We start from the raw sequence: 11203 nt of genomic DNA on the forward strand, positions 1-11203 counted from the left end.
GCCCCCATCTGGCAGGGCCAGACGCCAGCTGGAAGGGCCCCTTGAGGGGGTCAAGGACAGGGTTATTCCCTCTTCCTCTGGCATCAGGCAGCGAGGACAAGAGGGGGCTTATTCTGCCACTCGGCAGCAGTCGGGGTGGGCAGAGCTGGCTGCGGCCCCTCAGGGGCAGTGAGGGTAGAGGGGAGAATAACCCCCCTCCCCGCCCCCTTCTGCCTCAGGGGCCATGATGGCCCACAGCTGCAGCAGCGAGGGGGCGTGGGGGGGGGGCAGTTTAAACCCAATTCTGATCACTTAAACCGGTTTATGCATAATGTCTGTCCCTAGGCTAGATGTCTAATTCAAGGTTACAGATTCCACCCTGGAGCTGCACACCTAAAAGTTAGCAATCAACATGTTCAGTTTAAGAGTTTTTAAGTCCACTTCTGGATCTAGCCCTTACATCTTAAGATCAGCCTGCAGCAGATAACAGTCACCCAAGAAACTAACTTGAACAATTGCTTATGTGCCTTTCATTAGCGAAAGCCCTAAGCCCTTGATTGGGCCAAACTGCTGCATGACTGCCACAAGTGGAATGGGCAGCCTCTGCTGCACAGGTGCTGTGCAGCAGATCAGGGAGGGGATAGGCAATATGGCAGCAAATACGGCAGGGAGCAGAAAGCAGAGCAAGACATCAGGTGGGGAACACAGAGTAGGGAGCAGAAAGCAGTGCAGCAGATCAGACAGAGGAATGGGATCAGAAAGGCACTCGGGGAGGGTCTGAGGCTAATTTGTGGCATGCATACCAAAAAGGTTGCCTCTCCCCTGCCCTAAATAATCTCTCTGCAGACCTTACATTACATTGCAGGGAAAGCACGATGCTGTAGTAGAATTGTATGCATCTGAAATCATTCAAAGACTTCCATATTTCAAATGCAATAATTATTTCTGGCTAAATAATTGGGTGAGGCAATAACTTTGTTGCTCACAAGAAACTAACGTAAACCCAAATAGGCTCTCCTCACGGATAAAAGTTTTGTTTTGGATGAGTGGGTTGCATATATGTAACATATATTCCATATCTTACTGACCATAACAGACACGGCATTCACCTTGCTTGACAGTAGACATTTAGAAAAGCTGATCCATTTGGTCTACTGACGAATTAAGATTACACTGTTATAACTGCGTTAACAGAAGCTGTATGCTATTTTGATAACAGCTTGTTGAGATTAGTCACTTTTTTGTTACACACACTCATTTCTCCAGTGTGTCATGGAAAATAAAAAAATAAAACCCTGGACTTACAAAACATTTTCCTTGAACAGGACAACATGCTACTTTATTAGGCCTCAACACGTCTTCCCATTAAAGTAACTGGCTGATCTCAGTGAGAACTGGACTGATGCAACTGAGATCATATAGTCCTTCGTGTACTAGCAGTCAAGCAGCTAACCAATTACTGACCTGATATTCAGACAGCAAACATAAAGGACAGACCATTATCCTTCATGTTTAATTAATTGACAGTAGTAATAGGATAAACCGGTAATGTTGATTATTCATGACTGGGAGTAAACTATACATGTTACTTAGGTGCCTAACAGCTCTGCACCCATGGCTAATATTTTGCCATCTTTTTTACTGCAGTATTTTCTCGCTCTTATGGTCTTTGATCAACCACATACACAGGCTGTCTGCAGGAACAGGCAGAAATTACTGCTTCAATTTATACTCTCCAATACAAAATTTCATAGGTTTGGGGGCTTTTCTTCACCAATCATGAGGTCTAGAAAAATAAAAGCTGAAATTCTGACTATCAGAAATCTTCAGAAGCTGCGTATATGCATGTCTACATCCCGAGCTGATAAAGCTTACCAGGGATAGTCTGAAGTACTCTTGCAGCCAGATCTGCATGGGTAAATCTCTACATATGGTAAGCTCCAGCTCCCTGAGGGACTCCTGTGTTAAGCCCCCAGCTCCCCTACCAAGCCAGCAGGATGTCTGCATAGCAAAAGGCAATGCTGTGCTAAGACATGCCAATCCTTCTCCTTCAAGAGGCAAAGCTTATTGGCACACAGGTATGGTGTGGTGCTGCACTAATGTAGTGACACTGCTTTAGGCTAGCGTGTGCAGAGTAGGCATGGCACGTCTCAGCACAGCTCTGCTGTGTACTATATACACATCCACAAAAAGGCTGGAAATGGTTTCAGTATACATTTTCCATGTAGAAAATTTAAGTATTAGGGGGGCTGGCTTAAATTCATGATCATCTTGGAGTCAGGTAAATATGGTATTATTCCATAGATGCATTTGCAATTGACGTTTATCTGTCACCAATATCTGATATTTTATGTATTTCCATGGTGATGTGTTTCTAACAGAACTGAAAAAAATGTTTCTCAGATACTCTTGGAAGTGCTTTTGTTTTATATTAAAGGTAATTTTTTCTCTGAGTTTGAGCCCTAATTGAGGAGCATTTAAAGAGAGGTGTTTCACTGGTGCAAGCAGGTGGAGGGACATTTATTGGAAAAGCAACTACATTTTCATCTGCAAGAGATTAATGAGGATTTGACTAAGGGAGAGGAGTATTTCCCTTCAGTTTCACCAAGAACTGCCATATCAATCCCAATGCATTTCTAGCCTGTAGTAAAATCAGTCTTTTTGCAGCTGCATATATGATTCACATTCTTAGGACCCTGGGGAGGGTAAGACATGGTTATGTTATGGATACACTATGTGGTGTTGTTAAGCTGTACCTTATAGTGTCTGCAAGATGTTTCTTACCCATAGGCCATCTTCCTGTGTGATCTCCTGGGAGTTCTGGTGCCACTAGTAGGAAGTTGCTGATGGATTGGGTAATGGTTATAGTTTTATTTGTCTTTATTTTGTAAATTGGTTTGTTTTACATTTGTGAGTGGTTAATGCTGCTGGTGGGAGGGAGGTCTGCCAGATTTAACAGTTCTGAGAACAGGTAAATAACATTCCCAAAGCCCTTAGCCCTGACCACAGCCTGCCTCAAGATGCACTCGGGCGACGCCAGGAGCTCTGCACGCGTTTTGAATGGAACCATCGCACACCGAGTCATCTGTTGGTCAGACTGCCGTTGGCTCTATTCAGTCCTGCCAAGCGGAGCTGAAGGCAAGAAGGGGGCGTTTGCAATGTTTTCAATCAGCAGTGAGTCAATGAGAGATCCTGAAATGGTGTGGTGCCACAGCTGGTTTGCTAGTGGCTTGTAAAGAGCTGGCTGCATGGACGAACCTGCCTGTTCTCCTTTTCTCTGGAAAACAGATGGAAAGGAGAAAAAAAGTGTCCCCAAGCAATTATTTGTGGAGCCCAAGATGACTGCCACCCCAACCCACCCCACCCCTTGCCACTGACTGGCTGAAAGCTGTCTGTCATGCAGCCCCACCCCTTCTACCTATTGGTGCCAAGGGGTGGAGCTGCATGACAGAAAGCCCTCACGACCAATCAGTGGTGAGGGATGCAGTCATATGATGGACAGCCCTCGTAGCCAATCAGTAGCAAGGGGTGGGGCCACCTGGGCCCCTCAGCCAATCAGAGGTATGGGGGAGCCTTGACCATGATGAGCCCTCAAAAATGGCAGCTGGCCCTGTGATCTGCCCACCTGCCTCTTCAAGTTGGACACAGGTCAACTGGGCATCAGAAAGTTTGATGTTTTCAGGCGCCCCCGGGGGTCACAAGAAATAATGGCCACAAGCTAGCAGAGAGCAGATTTAGACTGGACATTAGGAAGAACTTCTTCACAGTTCGAGTGGCCAAGGTCTGGAACGGGCTCCCAAGGGAGGTGGTGCTCTCCCCTACCCTGGGGGTCTTCAAGAGGAGGTTAGATAGGCATCTAGCTGGGGTCATCTAGACCCAGCACTCTTTCCTGCCTATGCAGGGGGTCGGACTCGATGATCGCAAGGGGTCAGACTCGGTGATCTATTGAGGTCCCTTCCGACCCTAACATCTATGAATCTATGAATCTCTCTAATTTGCCATCTTCCCGTTGTATCTTGAGAGTAATGGGCACTGCTTGCTTGATTCTCTCTCTACTCTACCTTATTTGACACGACTCTAGCAGATTACCTCTCGTTTATTTCTTCTCAAAGTTAAATGCAAGCAAGCTCTGACTAAGGTCCCAGAGGAAACCTAAATATTCTTTAACGGGGTAACCAAGATCTGGCCTGCAGAGCTGTGCTGTCCAGCCCAGGGGGCTCCCAATGGATCTGGAATTTGGCAGTGGGTAAGCAGTGGCAGTATTTCGGAGCAGGTCCGCAGAGCTGGATGGGCTGAGCACCACTGCTCTATAAAGTACCTCGTAAAAGCATTTGTTATTCTGGATGTACTGCCAGGTATGAATTTCAGATCATATAGCTAGCCAAATATTATAGACTGAGAAACACACTCTTTATAACATAAGGGGTAGGTATCTTGTCTTCTGGAAATTTTTGCATGCCTCTAATTTAATGTTATTATTTTTGCGTGATGTTTTTCCCCCTTTTCTGCGAGATCCTTTTAGAGACAGGATGACTAAAAATGAACAAAGCATTAGATCAGGGTTGTCAACCCAGGGTACGCGTACCCCCAGGGTTACTTGAGAAGGCCCTACAGGGTACACATGGGCTGGCAGGGACAGAGCGCTACTATGCACCATCCTGTGCTTGTGTGCAGGTACCACCCACCCGGCCGGATACGGGAGTGGGGAAAGCTCGCACACAGTGGCTGTTGCCACTGCGCATCTGGCCCCCCTCCCTGCCCCTGCTCCATGTCCAGCCACTGGGGGTACACTGCTCCTTGTCTGGCCGCTGGGGTACACTGCCCAAAAAGGTGGAAAACCCCTGATTTAGATGAAGACATACCATTGATTTACATAATGACATTATGAAGTCTACAGCATTATTCTCTATACTTCAATGTTTATACACCTCTAGGTTCCTGTTCTGAGCACTGAAATATATTGAGCAAATCTTTTTCACTGAGTTGGCCACAGTAATGGCCAGGTATTTTTCATGAGTAGTTTTAGTTAATTTAGGTTAGCTATGTGTATGAGGAGTCCAGACGCTTGTCTAGTTGAAGGTTTTCTGCCATTGTTTTATTTACCGATTAAATAGAAGCTGTTACCAGATGAATGTACCATATTTACTTGAACATCACATGCACCCCTTTTACCCAAAATTAGCCCTCTGAAAGTGTGTCTCTCAGGCAGGGAAGCTTATTTTTCTGCCCAGAACAGAAGTATGGAGACACCTAAAATGTAAAATAGCTCCTGTTTCTTTTCTTTCTCTTCTTCCAAGTGACCACATGGAAGAAGAAGCAGAGTCCGGTCTTTGGCAGAAGCTACTGTTTTAACCCCTTCGCAGCTGAATAAAACCTAATCTTCAAGTTCTTCAGCTCACTTAACCTCCTTCCCCTGCTCAGATAAAAGCATCCGATTCAGATATGAAAAGGTTAACCATACCTTCTGCATATGGATGAAAGGGAGGGTAAGTCATTAGGCTCTACCCCAGCTCTATGCAGCCACAATTCCATAAAAATCTTTTTTCTTCATTCTGCCTTCCCAAAAACAAGGTGTATTTCTAATCTGAGGACACGTGATATGTGAAATAATACAGTAGGTCCTAAGCACAGGCTATGGCAAAGTATTGTCAACACTTTCACTACTTCATGGATTAACACTGCTCTAAAACAGCTAGAGAAGACCTAGTACTTGTTCCCTCCATGGCTGTGTCTTCACAAGCAGGGTCATCAGCTTGCAGCAGCACAATTCATAGCAGAACAAATTTGTGGTGCTATTTTGTGCTGCAGGGCATGCTCTTAGTTGTGCAGTTTGCAGCAGGACACATTGTCCCACAGCTCCATGTGCTGCAGAGAGGCTTGCTGAGGCACGGTCTGCCTCAAGACACACTGCCCTCTTCATGCCTCTTCATGCACTGCGGAGCACCCAGGCTGAGGCACCCTGTGCCCCAGTCAATTGGGGAGCAGCACATGGAGATGAAGAAACAGGCAGCCTTGCTCTGAGCTGTGGAGCCCCCATCTGGTGGCACCTTGCACCCCAGCCAGCTTCTCCCTGACTGTCTGGGGCACAGTTGGCCTCGAGACAGGGGAGCAGGCAGCCCTGGGCTGGCTGCTCCTCTGTCTCCATGTGCCTCAACACAGGGGCTCTGCTGTGGAGCTCCCACACTGAGGCACATGGAGGCCCCATCTCAAGGCACCCTGTTCCCCAGCCAGCTGCAGGGAGCCTGCATACTGAGGCAGGCAGAGACAAGACAGCAACCAGCCCTGGGCTCCCTGCTCCCTCATCTCGAGGCACGCTGCACCCCAGCCAGCCAGGGAGTGGTTGTCTGGGGTGCAGTGTGCCTCAAGACGGGGGCTACACAATGGAGCCCCTGTGCTGAGGCACACAAAGACAGGGGAGAAGCCAGCCCTGGGCTGCCTGCTCCCCTGTTTGAGGCAGACTGCACCGCATCCAGCTGGGGAACAGCTGGCTGGGGAGCAGGGTGGCTCAAGATGGGGGCTCTGCAGCATGTGGAGACAGGGAACCAGGTAGCCCAAGGCTGCCTGCTTCCCCCCTCCCCCTTCTCCATGTGCCACTCCCCATTTGGCTGCGGCACAGGGTATCTCAGCACAGGGGCTCCCTCAGTTCTGCGTTTGTCCTGGCCCATGGCACTTGGGCATGCTTTGTACCGCCTTTTTTATCTGGGTTTTTTTTTGCCCCCAGGAAATCCTGGTAGCAAATTTTGCCTTGGCGCTGCAAAGTAGCAGCGCTGCATAGTTCAAAGTGCAATGCATGTGGTTTGTGGCACTGCAAAGAGGTTTGCGGTGCCACAAACCACATGTGCCTGCACATCTGGATCCAGCTCATATGTCCATGGAAGCCAACGGTTCTGTCTGAATGATTTTACCTGACAACAACAACAAAAATCCAAATTTGTGAGGATATTTTATCAGCCATTAAAATGAAGTTAGCCAGCGGGCCAACTACTTGAAACAAATTAACTGATCAAAATTTAGGGCGTTCTATGATGAAGGTAAACTGACTTTGCTCTGGTTTTTAGAAATACCTTTATGTCACTGTCAGTGAGAACTGGCACGAAATGTCTGCCAACAGCATGCTAACTGGCTTCCCTCCAATTAGTCTTAAGTCCTGTACATCTCAGGTTAGTTATAACAATAAAGCTGGGGAAGACAATCTGTGAGATCTTGTCATCATTAGTTTGAGGATAAAAGACTGTCCTAAAGTTCTAGCTATCAGTAGAGAAACTACATTCTCTCCCAGACCATTCAGGAATATTCATTAGCCTTCCTCAAAATCAGTTCATCAACTTAATTAAAGAAGTGTATCCTAACTCAAAATTGAAGAGCTAAACATTGCCCCATGATACAGAGAACATTTCTTATTGCTCTGCCTCTTATCTTAGGTAATAAACTAGTGGTCCTCAACCTTTTTAGGCTCAAGGCACCTCTCCATAGAATAAGACACCCCTTGGAAAATGCCACTCTTAGTTTTCACTCATTTTTTTACTACAGAAAAAATATTAGAGCAATTCTTCTGTTGCAAAGAGCTCAAACAGATCACAACAGGGCAGAATGTTTTTAACACTACCAATTCTTATTTGAAATTGCTAAGTTTATTTTGTGAATCATGTTTGCACACCTAACAGTGCTAACATCTTGTGGCCCCCAAAGCACCCTGGTTGAGAATCACAGTTATTAACTATATACAAGCGAGGACAAGTTCATTAGTTGAAAAAAAAGCTACTGTCCCATGCTTGCTAGCCCTAAGGTTATACCAGGGACATCCAATGGTGAGAATTTCACCGACTGTTATCAGTCTAAAATGTACATTGCCGTGTACTTTATAATTTATATTTTTACTTCAACACTTTTTCCTTTCAGGCTCTGCATGAACTGATTCAGTGTCAGGTGTAGGACAGAGTTGTATCCAATACTACTCAGCACTTTAATGTATAAGCCCCAAAAGCAATTCAAGAAAGTGAAAATTGAAGTGAGAAATATAAGTTCATATAATGCCTCTTTCTATTATGAAATAAAAACAACACAGTTTGAGTTTCCTTAATATTGAGTAATATTGTGTATGCAATAAATTCTCCTACAAGGTGTTAAAGTATTTTGCAGTAAGGGGTGGTAGAAGAGCTTCTGGGGTTCCTAAAATATTTTGAGCACAGCTGCTAAAAAAGCATGTTAAATGGATTTCCTGTTGCATGCTACCAAGGAAAAACTAATACAATTTTTCTAATTGTAGTCATAGATATTTCCATTCAGACTGACTCAGACTTGGCCTTGTTAGGTTCAATCCTGAATCCACACTCAAGTTAATGAAAATGTTGCCCTTAATTTAAATGGAAACAGAATTGGGCCTGTTAGAATGCTGTAGCATTTCTGAAAGTCTCTTTACTTACTCTGATTATTTATGTATAAGTGTAGCATGATCAGCAAGAATGTATTCCATCAGTAATGAATCAATTAACCCATCCTCAATGCTATCCGGGAACAGAAAGGCAGATTTTTACAGCACAAAGGAAGTTGTTGCTGCCTTACCAGAAGCAACTGGAATTGGATAGCTATGACCTGCTGGGAGTTTTTGTTAAGTGCCAGGTCAGCAGTCTCCCTCTTTGCTAGGTAATGATTATGCCATTCACTTCACAAAAAGCAGAGTAGCACAAAGGAAGCAAGCAAGTTAAAGAAGACAAATAATGGAAAGTCTGGGAGATGCTGGCATTACTGACTTTGTTATTATGACAAATGGAATTGCCTGATGCCACTAAGTATGCCCTGGGAATAGGTTCAGTTAAAACTGTGCCTCAGTAATGCATATGATAGATTCTGTTATAGTGCTTCCAAATTTTGTCTAAACTATTCCATTAAAAAGGTAGGACAGCAGGATTTCCAGAAAGGCAATTTTTGTAGACTAGCCACCATTGCTTCTGACCATTTATGCATGCTGTAGTAAATATTGTTTATGTTGCGTAACAAACAGTCCAACTGGCACTCATCTGTTATACCTATGATCCATCATAAAAATCTTAAAATGCTTAGTATTTAAACTGCAACAAAAAGGTTTGCAATTTGCTGTGAAACTAGAATGTGAGATAATGATTTTTGCAGCCTTTAAAGATCAAAATGGTCTCTGTGTGCTATCAACGAACCTGATTACAGGATGTTTCAACCCTGTGCATCCCATAGGAGAAGTCATCAGTGAAAGTAATTGCATCAGGACTGATCACATCGAAGAATGAAGGCCAACCTGGAAAAGAGGAACAAGATGAGCAAGAGAAAGAGAGCACTATGGTATCTTTGTGTCAGATCACTCTCAAAAAAAAAAATTACACACTGAGCATAACACTTACAAAAACACCTGAAGTAATTTAGGAGCTTTAATCCCATTTTAGTGACTTCAGTTCCTGAATCACCTAGGGAGCTTAGAATATTTTACTTTCAATAAAAATTATTCACACACAGGGAATAAGTTGCCTCTCTTCTATATCAAAAGCTTTTTCCAGCCAAGCACCTCCTTTGACAGTAACTGCAGCATCTAGCTCAGAGAGGGCTGCTCAGGTTAATTTAAGACTCGGATTCAATTACTTTAAAGTTGTAATGGTCAATAAAAATACCCTAAATTCTATCGAGGCTCCAAATCAGAAGAGTTTGCAGAACACTAGTATTGTGCACTCCTGGTGCAAAGCCCACTTAATAAGGGAGTTGCTAAATTTTAGACTAACTTCAACTTGAGTGCTCTCAGGTGTAGTCTTATTCAGAGAAGATTATAGTAGTCTAATCTCTGGATGACAAAGGCAGGGACAGACATAAGATCCAGAACAAAAGATCTCACTCAAGTTACCACCGACGCAAGGAGAAACATGTTCTTCCACACAGATGCTTCCTGAGCATTCAGTAGCAGTCTCAGGTACCAAGCAGCTACAAAGCCATATACCCAATTTGCAACAAATGGCCACAGTCATCTGAGGAATGATCCTTTATCTTTTAGGCAGATAACGTCCTTTGGGTAAATCTGATATATTTTATTAGACTAACTGAAGTAGTTGGGAAATTTGTTCTTTGCAAGCTTTCGGGTACAAACACCCTTTTTTCAGGCACAGGGAGCATCTGCCTGAAGAAGGGCGTTTGTACCCGAAAGCTTGTAAAGAACAATTTTTCCAACTATTTTAGTTGGTCTAATAAAATATATCAGATTTACCCAAACATCCTTGTCTGCTAAAGTCCTTAGGTCAACACAGCTACAACCAATACCCCTTTATTTTTTAATCATTCTCTGCCTCATCTCCCATTGTTCACCAGAACAGACTGAGGGACTTGAATCTCTGTAACCTCTTCTCAGTGTCCCAGACTCCCATTCCACAGCTACATGGATTCTGTTATACCTGTAGCTCCCTAAAAAACAAAACTCAAACCTAGTTATCAAAGAGCCGTATTTCCTGCAGCTGGGCTACACATAGAAACTCCTCTCTGGTAGGCTTTAAAGGTCATGTCAACACCCACCCAATATGCACCTGAACCCCCAAAATACCAGCTTCTCTTGCTCAATCCCTTAAGATCTCTCACCCATATATTTTAACATGAGTACACATGCTCTCACTCTCTTGCTATATACACATATGCCCACACATACCGGAGATCCTTGTTCCTTTCCCTAATATCTGTTAAACATTTGTTACTAATGATTTCATAAAATGCCTTGCAGTAAGTTATTAAAGAATGTTGCTGCAGCTACAAATCATTTCACATAGATGAATACAGGATGTACAGTTTCCCATAAGATTTTTAGTAAAGGGAGGTGTGGAAGCTATCAAATGGTCTCAATATGTTCAGGGAAAGTGTGGAAACAGGGAAAAACACTGCACACCTTTAGTTATATCTTAAACAGTTAAATGTAAAAGAAAGTTTCTGAGGAAGAATACATAGTAGGGGGAAATTAAAAAAAACCCTGACCCTCCAGGACAGTGCATTTCTCACCCTTTCAGGAAAACCTTGTTGAATACAGTAGGCATTTGTATTACAGCTCAAAATCTGCAATGAGGTCTAAGCAGAAACCCCTGTGCCCACAAAGAGCCCCACGAAAATCAATAGGATTTACCCACACAGAACTCATTGCAAAACCAGACACACCAAAGGTATTATTTTAAGTGCTGCTGATGCAAAGAAAAGGACAATAGCAAAACCAATGAGCAGAACCGGAAAGAGT

General features: G+C 44.0%; 1 protein-coding gene across 3 annotated transcripts in view; it reads right to left on the reverse strand.

The window, feature by feature from the left end:
- The window catches only part of MSRB3 (methionine sulfoxide reductase B3), a 113040-nt gene that overhangs the window by 4266 nt on the left and 97571 nt on the right, over positions 1 to 11203 (reverse strand). For all 3 annotated transcript variants that reach the window (XM_014519384.2, XM_006022477.3, XM_025202806.1), the window contains one exon: positions 9150 to 9247. In XM_014519384.2, the coding sequence (XP_014374870.2) occupies positions 9150 to 9247 (98 nt within the window). The remainder of the gene's footprint in view (positions 1 to 9149; positions 9248 to 11203) is intronic.

The sequence above is a fragment of the Alligator sinensis genome, unplaced genomic scaffold, assembly GCF_000455745.1.
Source record: "Alligator sinensis unplaced genomic scaffold, ASM45574v1 scaffold65_1, whole genome shotgun sequence".
Classification (NCBI taxonomy): domain Eukaryota; kingdom Metazoa; phylum Chordata; order Crocodylia; family Alligatoridae; genus Alligator; species Alligator sinensis.